Here is a 19,393-nt window from a genome sequence, read left to right as displayed (position 1 = left end):
ACATACGGGATGATGCTTTGTGTACCGATGACCGCAATATCAGGCACGTGAAATATCTAGACCGATGACTGTAATATCAGCCAGGTGAAAAGAAATTTAATAATTTTAGTGTTGGTTTGCACAAGAGACGATATTAGAACAATTCCAGTCTTTTTCGTCATAACGACTTGTTACATAAACAAAATGTTGACATGAATAATCAAGAGATTAAAACCTACTAACTTTTTTCGATAACTTATTGAATTAATAAATTTTATAGGCATTTGTTTTACAACCCCCAAAGTAATACTTTCATTTTTTTTGAGATTTAGAGTTCACCTGTCTGTCACACATGCAAACCTAAAAGAACAAGCTCATACTACTACTGATGACGGGCGATTGACTGTACTAGGGAGTAGGGATCGATTACAGCCATGCACATGCAAACAACTAATTAAGCAAACACAAATCCTTAATTAACATACATATTCAACACCCAGGAAATCCATGGCTAGTTGTACCTCCGTCCCATATATTAAGTGTTGAAATATTACGTGTATTTAGACGCTTTAGATACATTCAGAGACGCGAGGGATTATATGGCAGGCCAGCCGGCAAGTAGGTCGATCAGCTAGCGGTCGAGCAGGATGTCCTCGAGGACCCGGACGAACTCCTTGGGCGCACTGAGCTGCGGGAAGTGTCCGCACGCCTCGATCACCACGGTGTCCGCGCCACGGCCCCCGCCGGCGCCCATCCCCATCGCGCGCTGCATGTACCGCGCCACGGCCAGCGGCGCCACGGCGTCCCTGGCGCAGTGCACGATGGTGCACGGCGCGGCCACCGACGGCAGCACGCCCCGGACGTCGCACGTCAGCACGGCGCGCATCACGCGGAGCGCCGCGCACGGCCGCATCGTGCCCAGCTGCTTCGCGAACTTGGCCACGGCGCCGCCATCGTCGACTCCGGCGCCGACCGCGGCCTCGGCGAAGAGCGGCGCCCACGCCGCGAAGTCCGCCTCGATGGCGCCCAGCATGGCGTCCACCTCGCCGCGCTCGAACCCGCCCTCGTAACCCTCCTCGTTGATGTACCTGAGCCAAAAAAAAAAAAACGTTAACGTGGCACACGGTAATAATTCAGTACTACGTGACATCGTCCGTCTCAATGAACGTTTTACACTTAGAACGTGTTATGTCTCAAGTTCTGAACTTGGCCGGACCTAGGAGAGGCGCCAACGAGCACGAGGCGGCTGAACAGGTCGGGCCTTGCGACGGACGCAATGCAGCCGATCATGCCGGCCATGGAGTGGCCCACGAACACGGCGCTCTTCAGCTCTAGCTCGTCCATCAGCGCCACCAGCTCGTCGGCGAAGCCATGGTACGAGCACTCGCCATCGCCGCCAACATCGTTATGACGATCGGTCGCCGCCGCGCCGGAGAAGCTCCAGTCGAAGACGACGACGCGGAACTTCTCCGCCAGCGACGGGACGACGTCGTCCCAGATGAACCGGCTTCCCCCGTACCCGTGGGCCAGCACCAGCGTCTCCCTCCCCTCGCCGAAAACCCTCGCGTTCATCTCGATCGCAACAAGGGAGCAATTGCAACAACTGAGAAGCGAATGCTCTTTGCTTATTGTTGCCTTCGGTTTTTCTTTTGTGCTTATTTCTGTCCCAGCGATGAGAACGTATAGCTACTTTTGGGCTCCATTTATAGGGAGAATCCAAGTATGAGGCCACTAGGATAAGATCGATCAATCACAAAAGAGAGGAGGTAACTGGTAAGCAATGGCATGCTCTTGTCAGAAATTATAAATTGATGGGCCGGGGAGATAGATGTGTACGTACAGCCGAATCAGAGCAGCCATTGGGGTGGCTACAAGGTTACCACAAGAGAGACCTTTTGCATTGCATGTCGTCTCAGCGACTGGTTCCGCCCCGGAATGATTGTCTACCTCGCGTCCGCATCGACGGTGACGAAGGGCGAAAAAGGTGTCACTTGGCGTCTTGCTTGGGTACAATGCGTGGTGATGGTGACAAAGGCAGATTCCACGAAGCAGAGGGGCTACGGCTCCGGATGGTCCGATTTTGTCGCAGTTTGCCGTGGCCCATTTTGAGGGAACTCGTATGGAGCTTTGTCACTGTCGGGTTCCAAAGAAATAAGTACTGAATTACCTATGTGTGTCACTTGTCTGGAAACCACGGGTTTTATTTAGCGGATATGTCTTTGTCCTGCGGTTATTTTCTCTGACGTCCAACTCATCTGTTTAATAATAGTCGGTCGATCACTTGATCTATCGATGAATGTTTCAATGTGTGTGTGTACTAGTTAATCAGAGAAAATAGTTGATAAATGTTTTCGTGCTAACAGTTCAGAGACTTGGTATCATATTTATGTACAGCGCCGGTGCAGTTTTATTTTCTGGAGTACATAATGAAATGGAACTCCGGCATCACACGATGCACCCCGTGACATTGCTGGATCCGCCTAGTGACAGGCCAGCAGGGGCAGACCCATAATTTGCACGATCCCTATACAGAAAACTTTTCATTCCAAATTCTGACATGATCATGTTTGGAATAAGTTTTAGCAAAAAAAAAGAAAGTATATCAGACTGCAAAAACTAAAAAAAATTAAGCAGGTAGCACTTCCTCTCACTTGAGCTATTGCAGCTTTTTATATGTGATTGCAGCCAGAGCACCAAAATAGAGGTAAACAAGTACTCCCTTCCAATCCATATTAAAAAAGTGTCCAAAATTTAGTACTCCCTGTGACCGGAATTACTTGTTGAAATTACATGTATCTAGATGCTTTTTACACATAAATACATCCGTATTTGTGCAAATTTGAGACAAGTAATACCGATCGGAGGGAGTACAAACTTAGTACAAATTTCTACTAATTCTCATACACTTATTCTGGATTGAAGGGGAGTATGTGTTTGAATGCTTTTTCATTTATTTATTCTTTATTGTCTTATCCCTGCATATCCAGTTCAATAACTCTAGGATGAGTGATTTTGATTTTATTTTCATATATGGGTCTTTTTTGGATCATTGGAATTTTGAAGAAAAAATATAGGATTCTAGTCCTAAGGAATAATTTCTATATATGCCTTTTGATAATAAAGATTTCTACCAAAGGAATTTCATATGATAGGAAGATTTCCTCCAAAATTTGTAGGAATCTAAGAATGAAGTCTAACCTGAAATTTTCCTTTCAATGTTTAAATGCAACTTCTCTCTGTCTCTCTCCTTTTTTACTCCAATTAAGTACAATGCAATCTCAAAATTCTTGTGTTTTTCTTTTGTGGCATTCAAACACTTCTTTCAAATAGTTCCTGAGTTTTCTGTTCACGTGGTATTCAACATGTCATGGCATTGCAATCCTACGATTTTCCTATTCCTGTGTTTTTGGATTTCTGTGATCCAAAGAAGCCCATAGATTAGTGAGGTTGGGAATCCAATGTCACTTGTTGTTCTTTGCGTGCTAGTTTCCCATTATAAACCCCTCATTTTTCGGTCATCCTAATTAGGCGTTGTAATTGGATTTCTGGTGGATATGTGACTGATGCCCGAGACCTGCTCCCCTGCCCAGCCCCCTTATCCTGCCTGACCTCTGACTCTAATATCTGTCACTGCATGTTACTAATAGGTTGATTTCATTTTCTCTTTTCCATGTTCCTCGTGATTCCTGGCCACTAGCGGAGGGTGAATGATATTGCGCTGGTCAGATATTGTGCATGTGTGATTGTGCTTTATATACGTCAGGTAGACAGGTAACTGATCCAAGAGAGATCAGTCAAAAAGATTGCATAGCGTCAGAGATATAATCTTTCCAGTTTTACTTTGCAAGAGTTCCTTTTACGTTGTATTAATGTGACCATGACTGTCTCAACGCCCCCAGGCCTTCTCCTTGCCGCTGTTTGTCAAGCTTGATGCATGACGCCCGCTAGGTGTTCGATGATTTGCCCCAAATAGGACAACATCATCGTGGTCATCCCACAGCCACAGAGAGCGTTGCTGGTACTAATCGACTCATCATCACGACCATGGTTTTTTTGATAAAGGTGTAAGCAGCACCTATCGCTCATATATCGTGTTTACTTTTGAATCTGAAATTAACACACACAAAAATTGTACACTAAAGTATTGAGTGCTGGTGCATGTGCTTTTGATTGGAAACAGTAACTCATGTTGCTTTTGTATAGATTTAGATGGTTATCTTTAACAGGCAAACCGAAAAAAAAAATTAGACATTAGTAACATCTGTGTTTTTTAACTTTGTATTTTCTGTATTGCGTATCTGCCTGAAGGTTCGATATGAGAGAGGCCTGCCTGACAGATGGAACCTCACAGTTATCTTATCCAAACAAACAGTGCTGAGTACAAAAGCAATGCAAGCCACCAGAGAAAATATTGTCATGTTTTTGGGTTGACACCATTTTTTAATTGTATTATCATGCAGTGTTAATACTATCTAATATGGGGCGACATCCTGTCATACTCCATTCTTTAGCACTACCAGTAATTCCATGATTTTCAGTTTTTCACACTACTGTTTATTTTAGTAATTGCAAACAAGAACTTTGTGCAGGTCTTTACGATTTAAGTTTATGTTTCTGGAGATATATGGACTTTTGGAGCATAGTTTATTTTGATGGGGTTATATTTGTTTTTTTACTTGGCTGTGTGCATCGATTGATGCAGAGGCCGGGGGTTTTCTCCTTTTCAATTTTTTTTTTCTTTTTCCTAAAAAGGTAAATTTACAGATTATTGCAGGTTGTGGAAATTCATGGGCCTTATTCAGTGATGCGGCTATTAGTGGGAAAACACTCAGGTGACTGCATCTGCTTTAATATATTTGTAAATTAATTTATGTGTATTGCATCTCCCTATTTCGTCAGCTGAGTATATTGCTTTGTGGTGTTTTGGTGCCACTTCAATCTAAGGTTTGGACTAATCATTTAATTATCCTTTTTCTTAATCTAGTTTGCTACCAGAGAACTTTAAGCCTGACCTCAGCCTTAATCTTATATAGAGTGTATAGTGTTTCATGAGAATTAGGAACATGTAGTTATGTTAGCAAGCTTCTTTGCGATATGCACGACACTAAATACAGTAGGTATTCGTGCATTCAAACAGCAGATCGGCAGCCTACCATTCAAATAATAGGTTTAGTGTTTAGTGTTTTTTTGGAGTGCATGTTGTGCTGCAGCTAAAGTGCTAAACTGAGTGGGGTTTCCCTCCTTTTCGAAAAAAATAAAATATGCTTGAGTTCTTTGGAATGACTGCATTTGTATTGTTTTCTTGAAGTGCAGCTATGTGATTCTAAAATAATTACTTCAAACATTTTAGGCCACCTGTACTGAAATCAGAGCTATTCTGGTTGAAATTCAGACCTACAAAATCATTATAATAGCCTATCAGTAGTTTCTATGGGTGTTTTTGTGGTTTCCTCTACAGAACATGGTGATGTGCACTTCGGGATTCCAAATGACCATTCTGCAGGAAAGTCATGGGTGTTCACGTGAAAGGTATTCTCATGTGCTCCTTTGATCTTTTAAATGCTCTTGTACTTTGAAGCTTTGTTGACAGAGTTCAAATTTCGCTGTACGAGTGGTATTTGTCGCTTATTTAAAGGGCCAGCATGTATATTGTACGAGTCATATTTGTGACTTATTCTGTATGTCATGCCTTTTAGCAGATTGTCAGGGACATTACAATGGCACATAGAATTGGAATATTTTTTCTGTATGTACACCACATACTTGCCGAAACGTTTGAAATAACTTCAGTATGATAGAGGAGGAAGATAATGGACAGAAGAGTCTTCCAGGCCATTCAACAAATTATATTCAGATGCAGGAAATTTTCAAGAAGGAGCTAAACTCGATCTTCCATAGCGCGAAAAGAAGATGCATGCCAGCAGATACATTTTCTTCTCTTTCATTTGCATTTTGTATACGGCTTCATTGTAATAATCGCAGGCATTTTGCCTCCTGTAATTCCCTAAAAAAACCTTCGGTTGAGGTGATATGGAATGAAATGCAGACTGGATCTGGTTACTAATTCTGTAATTGATGATGATGATTTGATGGTAGTAACCTATTTTTATTATATACGAAAAGCAATATGCGGGTACAGAGGGTGGACACCACGTTGAGCCACATCACCTCAATTATTTTAAGCGTTGGATTTGAGAGTTGTTGAAACATAACCATTAAATCTGCGTGACAAATAAATTTGCTTTTAGATCGTTTAATTAGAGCGTGACACATATCTTTTATACCTAAGCAAACTCTAACTAACGTGTCACGTACCTGATAAAAAAACTCGAACGTGTCACGTTTTTTTTTCCTTCCGTGGAGTCCGAACGCTGGCAGAGCCTCGAACCAAAAAGTCCAAACACCGGCCGGGCGCTGCGGTGCCGGACGCAGACACCCCGAGATTGCCCGCAATGCCCCAAGGTTCGGTCTTCTCTAAGCTAATACACCTGACTTCCTGTACGGATGGGGATAATTGGATCGTTGGATGCATTATGTGCTGAGATCGATTACCTGAAGGTGCCCGTAAATAGTCCGAGTAATGGAATAGAATAAAGCACGTACTGCTTAATTCCTTATTTGTTCACGCAAATGCTAGCATGCATAATTTGATTTCTTTAGGCAATACGTATAGTATTAAGAACCAAGAAACGATGGTGATTTCCACATCTTCTAAATTATTTGATGGCTAGGATTTAATTAGGTGGGTATATCGATGTGCTACAAACGAACATCGTATGCCCAATATGCTATATGAGCCAAATATATTTTTTGTATGGTGCCAAACACAGTATAAGGCAACATATTGCGTTGGATGATAAATATATTACTACAAGATTTATTATTATTTTTGACAGATCGAGATAATATTAAGTGGTAATCTCACCACAGTCAGTCATAAATCAATATTTTATAAGGATTAGTTATTAACGGGCATTCAAAGAATTATATCTCTAAATCCTAACACATGATAGGAACATAATGTGTTCATGAAAAAAATGCTACGACCATAGCCGGATCCATCATGGGGCCACCACCAGCAAGTGCGCAGGATTCCCGGCCGCATTCGAAGGGAAGCAACGACTCTAATGGCGCCAGGTGACAAAAATTGTGAAGCTTAAGCCTGAGTGTCCGGGCTATAGCCTTGGACTAGCTTTGGCAATGGTTACAACATGATCATTTTTTCATTAATTTTTATGAACCACGAGAATATTAAGTAGTAAGCTCGTGTCTATTCGTCACAATCTACTTTTGCAAAAATAACTTATTAACGAGCATTTAAAGAATTATATCTCTATGATCCTAAATTTAACTATGAATACTAATGAACATCATGTATGAAGAAGTGACTAGATATTGAATTGAACAAGAACACACAGTACTCAAATATCACTACAAAGTCAAAATGAAAACGACTAGATCATGGTCTAAATTTTGATCCAAGTATCAATAGAATATAATCACATAAAAATTGTATCTCACATGATGATCTATTATAAAAAAATACTACTTGGTAATATAGTTTGACGTGCACACGACCTATCAATGTAAACAAGTGATTGAACAATTCAGCTTATGAACTTCAAACTTATGTACATATATGATTTATATACCACACATGTTCAATCATCTTAGATAGGGATGACCATCATGCATGTCGCAAGTGATCTAGACTTTAATTCAAAGTGCACAACTAAAATATCAACCAAAATAATCAATTAGTTTGACGCAAACATTGATCAACCAATGGGCTCACATTGTAAACTCAAAATTGTGGATTAAGATTTAAAACCACATAAAAATTATGGCATATTCAAAACATGATATAATTTTGTACTTTTAGGTGTAGTCTCATTAGTTAAATATGATTTTCTAGATGTATATTTTTTAGCTGATCTGCCTTTACAGCCACTAATCTCCAAACTTTATTTGTGTGTACATCATGATGTGTATCGATTTTGCGTTTGTAACAACCAATCGTGTAATGATACATGATGCAAGTTTTCAATACTTATATATCTTTATACTGGTCTAATCGTATGAACAAGTTACACACACACCTATCATCTTTTGATGTTTTTTTAAATAATACATCAACACATATCTTCTGTGAATGAAAATATATCAATAAAAATGTTTCCCGGGACACCATGCCAGTACAATACAATGGCAATCTGTAGTAGACGAAAGACATGCTCGTGATCCTGGCCGTCCTTTTGCGGCAGCGGGGACGGCGCACGTATCGGCTGACGCGTGATCGTGATCACACTGATCAGTCGGTTGATCACCATCATTTCCCTTCAGTTATGGAGTTGACAGATACGGCCAGATCATAATGTCACGGCCGCACGGCCATTCCAATTTACTCCCGCAGCATTTACACTCACCAACAGTAACAATCCTGAACCAAAAAAAGAAAAAAAAATTGCAGCAGCAGATGCAGTAAACAATTTCAGCTACTCCGTATTACATCTGGCCATGGCGATCCGGCTGACGAACTCCCTCAGGTTCCGGTCCGACACCCCACCATCAGCAACGGCGGCCCGGGCCTCCTTCTTCCACGCCGTGGCGTGCGCGCTCACGGCCTCCGACATGGCAAACTCCACGCACCTCCTCAGCTCCCCTGCCTCCAGCACGCCGTCCTCGGCGCGCGCCGTCGCGCGGACGCCGGCCCCGAGCTCCCGCTCCACGAGCCACGCGCAGGTGCCCTGGTCCGAGTACTGCGGCGCGGCCACCGTGGGCACGCCGCACGCGACGCTCTCCAGCGTCGAGTTCCACCCGCAGTGCGTCACGAAGCACCCCACGGCCGGGTGCGCCAGCACGCGCGCCTGGTCGCACCACTCCACCACCACGCTCCCCGCCGCCGTGGCCGCCGCGAGGAGTTCCTTGATGGCCTCTTTTTCGTCGTCTTCTCCGTCCCTGCAGTTGTCCTTCCGTAGCACCCACAGGAACGGCCTGTGGGACTGCTCCATGGCGTCGGCGATCTCGGCCACCTGCGCCTTGCTCATCACCGACGTGCTCCCGAAGGAGATGTACACCACGGACTTGGCCCGCTGCGCGTCCAGCCACGACAGGTAGCCGCCTTCCCCATCGTGGCCGAACAGGTCGTTGGGGGGAGAATTGTTGTTCCCGTCGGCTTCGTCGTGGAGGAAGGAGAGCACGGGCCCGATTGTGACCACCTCGACGTGGGGCCTGAGCGACGCCAGCGCGTCGAGCTCCATGGCGTCGAACGTGTTTGCGAGGACGTAGGTCGGAGCCGGCCTCGCGGGGTCGCCGTCGCGTTCGATGGCGTCGATGAGCGCCGCGAACTCCGGTATGACGGCTGCGAAGCGGTCGTCGTCGGAGGTGATGGCGAGGAAGGACGGCAGGTCGCGGAGCCGGAGCGGCGGGAGGCCCGGGAGGCGCACTTCCTCGGCGCCGCCGCTGGGCTCGCGCGCCGCGGCGGCCATGAGGAAGCGCTCTCGGCTGCCCCGGAAGTAGTGGTAGTACGCGGCGAGCGCGGTGGCCGGCTGGATCCAGAAGACGGCGACGTGCGCCACGCCGTGCTCGGCCGCCACGCGGGACACCCACGGCATCAGCAGCGTGTACACGGCGCACGTCACGGGCCCGCGCCGGCGCGGCCCGCCGTCGCGGAGGCGGCCCAGCAGCGCCGACAGCGTGCGCGCGCCCTCCTGCCTGACGCGCGCGAGGTACTTGGCGTGGTCGTCCGCGGCGCGGTCGAAGCCGCCGTCGTACCCGTCGGAGTAGGACGCGTAGGCCACGCCGTCGCCTTCTTCCTCCCTCTCCTCGTCCTCGCCGCTGCCGCTGCCGTCTCCCTCTGCCGCGGCAGGGAACATCTTGCGGAAGGCGGAGACGGGGATGCATACGGTGACGCGCGCGCCCGCGAGCACGAGGCGGCGTGCGAGGTGGCGCGCCGGGGTGATGTGGCCCTGCGCCGGGTACGTGACGATCAGGAAGTGCGGCGGCTGCGGCTGCTTCTCCTCCTCGGTGGATCGCAGCTCCATTGGGAGCCCCTCGCGCTTTGGGCTCAGGATTCTGTGGGAGTGAGTGAGGCAACTCGACACGGTTTGTGCGATAAGCAGTACGGAGTAGGATTCTACTGTGAGTGAGTATGATTGCCGAGCCATTCTGCTCTGCTTTTCGATCTGTTTGGTGTTTGGTCTTATCTTATCCCTTCTCGCTGCGAGAATTGATTGATATCGCTAGAATGTCATATCGCCCAGGTTCATCGGACACACAGACATGTGTCACTTGACACCTCACACCATCCCGCCGTAATGCCGAGGTTAAGTCACTCTGATAAAGAATTAGCAGGGGTCTGACAGCAGATTTATATTAGCAGGGACCCGCGGCTGAGCACGGACTGCATGGATGATCTGGTATCTCTAACTTCCGTGTATGATGATCCCACGTGCCATGAACCCCGGCACATGGCCCTGCAGACGCAAAATCGAGCTATCGGATGTTAAGCGAAAGCCTGCAGCCACATGCTCTTGCGCCGCGTGCATACGATGGGACCATAGCTCCATAGCAACGTCAGAGACTTGGACACGAGCAAACGCGACGCGTCGTAGGAAAGAAGTCCATATGTTTCAGTCTCGTGTCTGATGCTGGGAGAAAAAATAAATCAGCTAGACAGCTAATTAGGGCCCGGTACTTGTCAAAACCGGTTACAGATAACGCTATGTGGCTGTCTGCTCTTTCTTTGCAAAGGCTGTTTTGGAAAGGTGGCAATTCAGAAGACACACACAAAAAGTACAACAACAATGCTATACGTACGACATGAGTTTGTCTCTGCTCCGTCTTCATACGACAGTGCTTGTTCACTATTCATTTTGTTTGTTGTGTGGTCTAGATGAACGTCCTATGAGATGAACTTCTCTGAAAAATTATACTGTATACTCTGTATGAAGATCGGACAACTTTTCATCGCACGAAAAATATATAAAGGCTTGCCAATAGGCCAAGGCTGTCGCCAGCAAAGCGAGAGAGAGAGAGAGGTCGTTGAAAAAACACTAGGAAGGTGGCACGGTTAACCCCTCTGCAACCTGTGGACGATGTCGACACGGAACTCGAATGGCAGCAATGTCTACCATCGCACAAAGAACAGTTGACGCATGATAAAAAGGAGAAGAGACGAGGAAAAAGAGTGGATGCTAATTAAACTTTTTCCCTTCATACATACTTCCTCCGATTCTAAATTATTATCGAAATATTACATATATCTAGACGTTTTTTAAAAACAGATACATCCATATTTGGGCAAATTTGAGTCAAGAATTTAGTATCAGAGGTAGTATTATTTAAAACGATAGCCTCTTTTGCTTAATCAACAATAGAAGTGAAAAAGATCGGACAGAAATGAAACAAACACCTTCAAATAAAAATCTATTCATTTTCAAAAAAATAAAAATCTATGATAATAAGAAAAGTTAAGTCGAAGACTTCCACAATTTTATCATTAAAATGAAGAAATAAAAAATTAGTTGCAGGAGGTATGGTTAAAAATAGCACATTAATCTCCTAGCCGATCCTTTTGCTCTAACAAAAAGACATAACTCGTCAGAATGGGCACCAGACAACTCCGTTTGTTACACGGCACCTTGCAAGGACGTGTGACTGGGCCGGCCCACTAGGAGAAACTGCGCACGTGGTTCCGGATTGAAGTAAAAAAGGCCACGTCCCGTTTAGATACGGTCCCAAAAAATGGATACGGTTGGACAGACCACCTACCTACAGGCTACAGCCCCATTGAGGGGGTGCTAGTACTTGGGCCATGCAAAACGGACCCTCCTTACGGCTGCCTGTGACCGTGTAAACGGTGAGATATGGACCAGGCAAAATCACCTCTTTCGACCCCTTCAATATGTCGGCGAGGGTCCTCTAAAAAAAATGTCGGCGAGGCATACCGAGATCTCGTGCTGCCGTTAATTTATCCACACGATCACAGGCTTTGCTTAATTTGGCCCAGCCCCTCGCATGCCCAAAACGATTCTACTGTACTGAAATAGGAAGAGTTTGAAATACCAACAGAACAAGTAGCCGCTGCTGATTCGCCTAAAAAAAAAGTTTAGCCGCTGCTGACAGGTTTCCCCTATCAATTAAGAAGCTGTTTCAGAATGCTGATGGCTTAGTCAAGCATGCAAGGACATTAAAAAAATGTGGTTGTATCTCGGTGCTTGATTTTTAAGAAAAAATGTTAGATCTCAGTTCACACATAAGAGCTGTTGATTAAGATTTGAGTGTAATCTTCACTCCTTATCTCTCGTGTCGCCAACTTATCTCTAAGGGCTAATTCGGTTTGCAGGATTCTTAAAAGATTTCTACAGGATTCCAACCCTTAGGATTTTTTCGTATGTGCAGCATCGTTTCATAGAAATGGTCATGTTAGATTTCTAAGCAAAATATTCTAATTCCTAAGGATTTTAAGCATTATGTGAGACCTCGTTTTAAAATCCTATGGATTGAAATGTGCATGACATTACAATCTTTTACTTTCTCTAATCTTATGTTCTCAAAATCCTGTGAGCCGAATAAGTTCTAAGTAAAAAACAGACGACTCGTCAAAAACATAGTTTCGATGCTACAACATGATCTGCAGTTTTTCGCCCAGCACCTAAGCGAAACCGTGCAAGCGGGCCATGGGCCCATGGCAAGGGAAGCAGTGGACTGCGTGTTCCACGCTCCCACTGTGATTGCTACCTGGGATTATGGCTAGTGTCGCACCGAAACGACGAAACACACCAAAACGACGAAACTCTTGTTTTTTTTTGAGAGAGAGACGAAACTCTTGTTGCTGCCGACGGCGCACGCACGCAGGCGACGATCTCGCCGGAACCATGCAAAGACCAAAGGCCACCATGCATGCTACGAATTATTTCGGCGGGGCCGGGCCGTCCGTGTCCATGCACGAGGGCGTGTGGTCTTTTGTGAAGCAGAAGCAGCCTCGGCGCGCAGCAGTGGAAAGTCCACTAGCGAAAAAAGAGTAAAAAAGGCCATCTGATCTTCTAGTCTTAGGTGTATGTAGTAGGAGTATGGATGCAAGAACAGCGACTCCACCCGAGAAGAGAAAATATCGATGCGAATCCACGAAAGCCAAAGGGGAGAAGGAACCCATAGGCGTGCAGTGCCCCCCTACACCTCTGCAGTTGTAGCCTAGGCGCCGTCCAATGTGGCTGGTGCGATCGAGCAGCAGCAGATTGTTCTGGTTGCTTGGGACGTGTAGGGTTGGATTTATGGACTGAATCAGATGCCAAAGCGTAGCGCGTAGCATGGACACCACACTCTAGCGACCAGCTATATACACAAAGTGCCACCATCTAGTCACAAACGATCTCTGAACTGGCGATACCTACAAGGCTACAGGCACACCCTCCCTCAGAGTTTCAGACCCTCTTGAGTGAAAAATCAAAGTTTTTTTTTTCTTTTCTGTAGGAAGGTGATCGGCAGCTGATGTCATGTCAGGAGATGACTGCCTGACTGGAGTTGGCTGTCGAATCCTATCACTCAAGCTAATGACTAGCGAGCGATGCCCTCTGATTGAGACGAGTTGCTCTCGTCCCGTCCCCTTCCCCTCCCCGTGCACCGGCCGTGTCGGTGTGCCACTCGCACCGACGTCCAACTTACCAACATCAACGGGTCACTTTAATTTCCCGGTTAATCGACACTCTTGGCGTAACGTACGCGGGTCTCTAATCCGATCTCTCGAGCTAATTATCAATAGAACATGGGCAATGTAGACCCAAGGAACGGATACGAGAGGCAGCCGGTACCTGGGTTTGACCCTCTGACAGACAGACGAAGGGAAAAAAGGCTTGTCTTTTGCTTCGTCCTCTGGTAAACTTGGCTTGGACCAAACACTTGCAGGCGCTGCAGCTGGTGGTCATCAGTGGCTAGCTGCGGTGCACGCACACGCTGCAGCCAGTGCACGCGCCTCGCTGCAAGTAAACAGTGGTGGTGGTTACCTTTGGCTGGCCGGCCCCGCATGGCAACTGTTGCGTGGCACCGGCACCGAAAGGCGCGGCGCAGGCTTGACATGTTGGGAACCCCAGAGAAAAGAGAGAAACTGATCCAGCGCAAGTGGCGGCCTTCTGGAATTTCATTTCATTCCTGCACATGCTGCCCATAGCCGTCGTCGACTGCACGGATCCCGTAATTTTGTTGCCACGGAGCACCAATACGATGACCGATTCGCCAATCAAAGGTCGAGTCGACGCAGCTGACTGCTTAAATTTAGTTGGTTGATAAAAAGATTTCGTTGGGCTATTCCAATTCTTTACTCAAATTTGTCCGAATATAAATATGAATGTATCTATTATTAAAAAAACGTTTAAATACATGCAATATTTCGACAACAATTTAGGATCGGGGAAGTAATATACACTTTACACACTTCAGACCGACCAAACGATGTACTAGTGCAGCGAAATTGGGAAACGGCAGTTTGTCAGTTTCTTGTCCGTTGGTCGATTTCGAACACCCATTAATTTAGTAACATCCAACAAATTAAAGATCTCGACGAGATCCCGTTTACCAGTATTATATGCCAAGAGGCGCAGTAATCATTCTTTGTCAGAGGCATAAACCCCACTGCAGAATGGCATAACCCACTAGTTTAATCGCGGAGCAGAAAGGGGTTGTGAAAGCTGGGAGCAAAAGTTGGGTAACGGTCGTATCTTACGCAGGAAGCAAAGGAGGACAGGTCAGTGAGAAACTGGAACCTGAAGAAAAAAGGAGATCGATACCGTTGCTTGTTTCTGGTTTTGGAACAATCAGATTGCCTTCTTGCTTCTTTTTCAGTCTCTCAGACTTGGAACTATCTCAGTGTTTCTAATGTAGTAGGAACCCTTGAATGTATTCTCGATTGGTTTACAAAGCAAGAACTCCAAAAATAAGCGAATCGAGAATGAGCCATGTGACAAACGACAAGAAGAATGTGAATAAAAGGTTGCTTCACGATCTTTTCAATCCTCGACAATAGAAATGAGGACGGAAATGATGTTAGAAACCGGTGCAAACTTGAGGGAAGCTTGCAATAACCAACAGACAGACACAATTTTGGCAGCCGTTTAGTCACCGGTCAAAGTTCCTTGGCTTATGTCTCACTCGCATGGACATAATCTAATTTTGGCAGCCGTTTAGTTCACAAACATAGTTTCTCAGCTTATGCCTCTCTCAGATAGACAATTTTGCCATCTCAAAAAAAGATAGACCATTTTAGCGGCCATTATGTTAGCCGCCGAATAGTTTGTTAGCTCATGCCTGGTTATGGATACAAATTTTGCACATTTAGGTAGCCATCATATTTTTCTGAAACCGTGTCTCACTCAAATACACACAATTTGGCCATTGGATTAGTTAGTTGGCATAGATTTCTACCTTAACTTCCGCGCCCGTTGGGTCCTCACAGTCCCAATGCATAGTTTTTTTATGTGTTGTCTAGAGCGAGGTGGAATGGAATGGAATGGTTCTATTTTATAAGAATGTAATGTAAAATGGAACGGTTCTACTTTTCAATATCCTAAGAACCAAACACTTAACGGATAATTAATGGTTTCGCTTGAAACCAACCCATTCCTACATTTTGAAGAAATGAGATGGTTAGGCATATTGAGGGAAATGAGGTGGAATGGAATGGAATGGAATGGTTCTATTTTATAAGAATGTAATGTAAAATGGAACGGTTCTACTTTTCAATATCCTAAGAACCAAACACTTAACGGATAATCAATGGTTTCACTTGAAACCAACCCATTCCTACATTTTGGAGAAATGAGATGGTTAGGCATATTGAGAGAATATTCCCTTTTGAGGAACCATGTGGTTCCATTCCACTTCTCTGTGTTTTAAAAACCAAACATAGGAATTATCTCAGCTTTTGGAACCATTCCATTACATTCCACTTCATGATCTCAACCAAACACTACCTTAATGTACAATGTAAAAGCATTGGGAAGCCTTAAGGGGTAGCTAGGTTACAGATGACTATGGCGAAGACACTCGTGGTCGATTCCGTCGTACTCGGGTAAGGAGGGGACCACCGCCCCGCCCTGCCGCCCTGTCCTGCCCCCAACCACCACCGCTGCCCCAGGCAATCCCGCTAAGCCCGAGGAGGTATGGGTTCTTCTTTGAACCGGCATGCCCCTACCCCCCAACCCTAACTTGGGAGGGGGGGGGGGTGTCTCGTCATGCTCATCACCTGCGCCTTTCATGCTTCTCGCTTTCGTTATGCTCGCCTTCGCTTTGGTTTGTCATACCGTGCTACATAACTGTCGAATGAGAAACATCTCTTGGTGTAGTGGTGGAGTCATGGGTGCATGAGTCCACCCACTAGGATTCAAATCCTGGTGCTTACAATTATGCTTTAGGGTTTTTTTCTACGGTCTTTCCATAAAAAAAAGTTGTCGAATCCAGCCCGGCCTCGTCTCGGCCTCTGGCATTGCCTTCATGGCCCGTCATGGTATCTCCGTCTTGGAGTCGGCTCGTCCGCACCTTTCGCTCGATGTGTCGCTGTTGGCCAGCCCGATGACGTCTTGCCTCGACCATCACCAACGTGGTACACCACGTTGTCGCAGGCTACTCCTCGCGTGAGAGGAAGCGAGAGAACGAACAACGAGCGTGAGAGACAAGGTTTGAGAGAAAGCAACGAGGGTGAGAGAGCCGAGAGAAGGAGACAAAGGCTAGATGAAGAGATAAGGGAGAAAGGAGGTGGTACCACGGGCGTCACGTCTAAGACTCGACCACACCACACGACGAGCGTTAAGACTCGACCACACCACACGACACATCACCGGAAAAGTGCCACCCGAAAGTGTCTCGGTTTCTTAGCTCATAACATACTTTACATTACAGCCCATGTATTCTCCTCACAAAACACAGTCCAGCTTGTGTACAGGCTTCTTTCTCCTTTTCGGAAAAAAAAAATCTAAGCTCGACAAATTTTGATTTAAGAACCAATAAAAAAATGGCCTACAGATAACATGGACTCAAAATTCAGATGACACATGTATGATTGTAAATACTAAGAAAGACAAATTGGGCAACAAAATAAGACAGTATAGATATCATAGTGTCATGAAAATACATAGGAGAAAAAAAAAACCTCCCCAATAAACCCAACTAAATATCATAATAATCGAATAGCTCTAAGTAGCTGTGACACAAGAGGAATTCAGTAGGACAAATCTCTTGATCTAGAAACTTATCTCTGACCCTCAACCCATCCCCAATGGCATCATAAACAGCTGTCTTTCCTCAGCCAGCTTATTATTCACAACCCAATTAGCCATCAAATCCAAGCTCAAATCGTCCCCACCTTCCAAATTTCCCATCGCCAAGCTCCAATCCTTTTCGCCATCACCACCACGCTAGCGGATTGACGAGGAGGAGGACTGAGGACGCGGAAAACAGACACCAACCAATGCAAAAGAAAACACCAAAATGGATTATATATGCACCATATTCTTCTTTACGCCGGTAGCTATCAATCAGGGAACAACAGCAGGTAATCCACGCACAACAATGACCTCGTACATATGAGCATCGCTATCTCTTGATTCTCTTCCACTCTGGCGGCGAGGGAGGGCAGCTGAGGGAAATTGAAATCGGCAACGCTTTCTCTTGTCAAAAGGAATCATCGGTAGTGTGCAGGCGGCGGCGGCGACGCGTACGGCATGGGGTATACGGGCGGCAAGGGGCCGGGGTATGCGGGCGGCGGCGGCGGCGGAGGCGGGACGAACGGCTTGCATTGGAACGCCGCGCAGTCGACCGGCGGGCGGGCGTAGAAAGCGGCGCACTGCTGCGGCACGCGCTGGGCGGGGCGGTTCGGGAGGCAGTTCCGCCGGTCGCCGCCGTCGGCCGGCACGACGCGCGCGCAGGAAGGCGGCTCGCCGGTGAAGAAGTTGTAGGCGAAGGTGAAGTTCTTGAGCCGCGGGAGGCCGCACACGGCATCCGGGACGGCGCCCGACAACAGGTTGTGCGCGACGTCGAGCTGCTCGACGCTACGCATCCCGGCGAGCTCCTGCGGGAGGGGCCCCGCGAGGGCGTTGTGGCTGACGTCGAACACCGTCACCTCCCGGAGCAATCCGACCTCCGGCGGGAGGCAGGAGCTGAGCCCGTTGTTGATGAGGAGGATCTCGTTGAGCGTGTCGGACATGTTGCCGAGGCTGGCCGGGAGGCAGCCGCCGAAGTGGTTGTCGGCGAGGACGATGACGGAGACGGGGGAGTTGCCGAAGTTGTCGGGGAGGCTGAAGCGGAGGCGGTTGTGGTTGAGGAAGATGGCGTCGAGCGGGCGGTCGAAGAGCTCGCGGGGCACGCCGCCCTCGAAGTCGTTGTAGCGGAGGTCGAGGAACCGGAGGGCCGGGAGGTCGAGGACGACGGCCGGGAAGGCGCCCACGAAGCGGTTGTTGCTGAGGTCGAGCTCGTGGAGGAGGCGGAGCCGGCGGAGGGCGTCGGGCACGAGGCCGCAGAAGCGGTTGGAGTTGAGGTGGAGCAGCGCGAGGTCGGCCAGCAGGCCCAGCTCCGGCGGGAGGTACCCCGCGATGTCGCCGTGGTTCAGATCGATGCCAGCCACGGAGAGCTCGCCCGGAGACGAAGGCAGCGGCGCGCAGAAGACCCCCGTGTAGTTGCAGACGCCCGGGCCGATCCAGTCGGCGGTGAGGCCCTTGGGGTCGGAGAAGATGGCGCGCTGCTTCCACGTCTGGAGCGCCACGTACGCGTCCCGCAGCCGCTGGCTCGGGAACCGCCATGAAGCGTCCACCTCCACCGCCGCCATGGCCCTCCCTCCTTCCTGCCCCCACACGGCAGCGCCGCCGGCGAAGGCGAAGCAGCAGAGGAGGAGCAGCAGTGCCACCGCCGCCGTCCTCATCTCACTCCCACGCTAGAAGATAAATCAGGGGAAGGGACTGAGGCAAAGCCGCGTTCCTCGGTGCAGTAATGAGATTTGGCAGCAACTGAGTTCTCCGCGGAGGGAAAAAGCGGCGAGAGGAGAGTTCTTGGAGGAGCTAGTGTGGGACTGTGGGGAGAGAGGCCTAGAGGAAGACAGCTATGCCACAGCCCACAGCCCACAGGAGTTTTCCTTCGGGTACGCGCAGCGAAGGGAAGGGGGGGCGCGGCGGAGGGTGATTTATGGCTGGGACTGGGTGGAAAGGATTTATGGGCTTGGGGTCCCCTGCGTTTGTCTCCTGTTTACAGTAGTGTACTCCGGTAATTATGGTGATGATGTGGCTTTACTGGTTTTGGTTTTTTGTCTTAGTGTGCGATCAAGTGTAGAAGATTGTACTCACAAGAAAGTCTGGAAAGGGTAAAGAGCACAGTGAGGCCGCCGTGAGAAAGAAAAAAAAGGAAAAATGTCCTTGCACCTTTAGGACGGCACACA

General features: G+C 47.5%; 3 protein-coding genes and 1 long non-coding RNA gene across 5 annotated transcripts; 1 reads left to right on the top strand and 3 right to left on the bottom strand.

Moving 5' to 3' along the window:
* Nucleotides 1-433: 433 nt before the first annotated feature.
* LOC100827367 (strigolactone esterase D14) lies at nucleotides 434-1,968 on the bottom strand. Its single transcript, XM_024459294.1, has 2 exons — nucleotides 1,196-1,968; nucleotides 434-1,067 (listed from the first exon to the last, which is right to left on the bottom strand). Exons 1-2 carry the CDS (start codon nucleotides 1,549-1,551, stop codon nucleotides 611-613), a joined length of 813 nt encoding a protein of 270 aa, XP_024315062.1. The 5' UTR covers nucleotides 1,552-1,968; the 3' UTR covers nucleotides 434-610.
* A 1,573-nt stretch (nucleotides 1,969-3,541) lies between these two features.
* On the top strand, nucleotides 3,542-6,039 carry LOC112270862. Of its 2 annotated transcripts, XR_002963389.1 has the most exons (5): nucleotides 3,542-3,750; nucleotides 3,879-3,997; nucleotides 4,744-4,811; nucleotides 5,438-5,508; nucleotides 5,679-6,039. It is a non-coding gene; the product is annotated as an uncharacterized LOC112270862 (long non-coding RNA). The 2 variants fall into 2 exon arrangements; XR_002963388.1 differs by having other exon boundaries at nucleotides 4,744-5,508.
* A 2,082-nt stretch (nucleotides 6,040-8,121) lies between these two features.
* LOC112270858 (cyanidin 3-O-rutinoside 5-O-glucosyltransferase-like) lies at nucleotides 8,122-10,301 on the bottom strand. The gene has a single exon (XM_024459290.1). The coding sequence runs from the start codon at nucleotides 10,143-10,145 to the stop codon at nucleotides 8,475-8,477; it is 1,671 nt and encodes a 556-aa protein (XP_024315058.1). The 5' UTR covers nucleotides 10,146-10,301; the 3' UTR covers nucleotides 8,122-8,474.
* Nucleotides 10,302-17,015: 6,714 nt separating this feature from the next.
* LOC100840002 (leucine-rich repeat extensin-like protein 4) lies at nucleotides 17,016-19,128 on the bottom strand. Its single transcript, XM_003568760.4, has one exon. The coding sequence runs from the start codon at nucleotides 18,881-18,883 to the stop codon at nucleotides 17,651-17,653; it is 1,233 nt and encodes a 410-aa protein (XP_003568808.1). The 5' UTR covers nucleotides 18,884-19,128; the 3' UTR covers nucleotides 17,016-17,650.
* Between the last annotated feature and the right edge of the window lie 265 nt (nucleotides 19,129-19,393).

Source organism: Brachypodium distachyon, chromosome 2 (genome assembly GCF_000005505.3).
Source record: "Brachypodium distachyon strain Bd21 chromosome 2, Brachypodium_distachyon_v3.0, whole genome shotgun sequence".
In the NCBI taxonomy this organism is placed as follows: Eukaryota; Viridiplantae; Streptophyta; class Magnoliopsida; order Poales; family Poaceae; genus Brachypodium; species Brachypodium distachyon.
The sequence above is the reverse complement of the archived record's forward strand: the minus strand, read 5'-3'. Positions and strand labels throughout refer to the sequence as shown.

Excerpts from the sequence above, each read along its gene's own strand:
- LOC100840002 (XM_003568760.4), bottom strand. The coding sequence starts at position 18,883 with ATGAGGACGGCGGCGGTGGCACTGCTGCTCCTCCTCTGCTGCTTCGCC.
- LOC112270858 (XM_024459290.1), bottom strand. The coding sequence starts at position 10,145 with ATGGCTCGGCAATCATACTCACTCACAGTAGAATCCTACTCCGTACTG.
- LOC100827367 (XM_024459294.1), bottom strand. The coding sequence starts at position 1,551 with ATGAACGCGAGGGTTTTCGGCGAGGGGAGGGAGACGCTGGTGCTGGCC. Across the intron at positions 1,068-1,195 it reads CTCGTTGGCGCCTCTCCTAG|GTACATCAACGAGGAGGGTT; the intron begins GTCCGGCCAAGT and ends TTTTTGGCTCAG.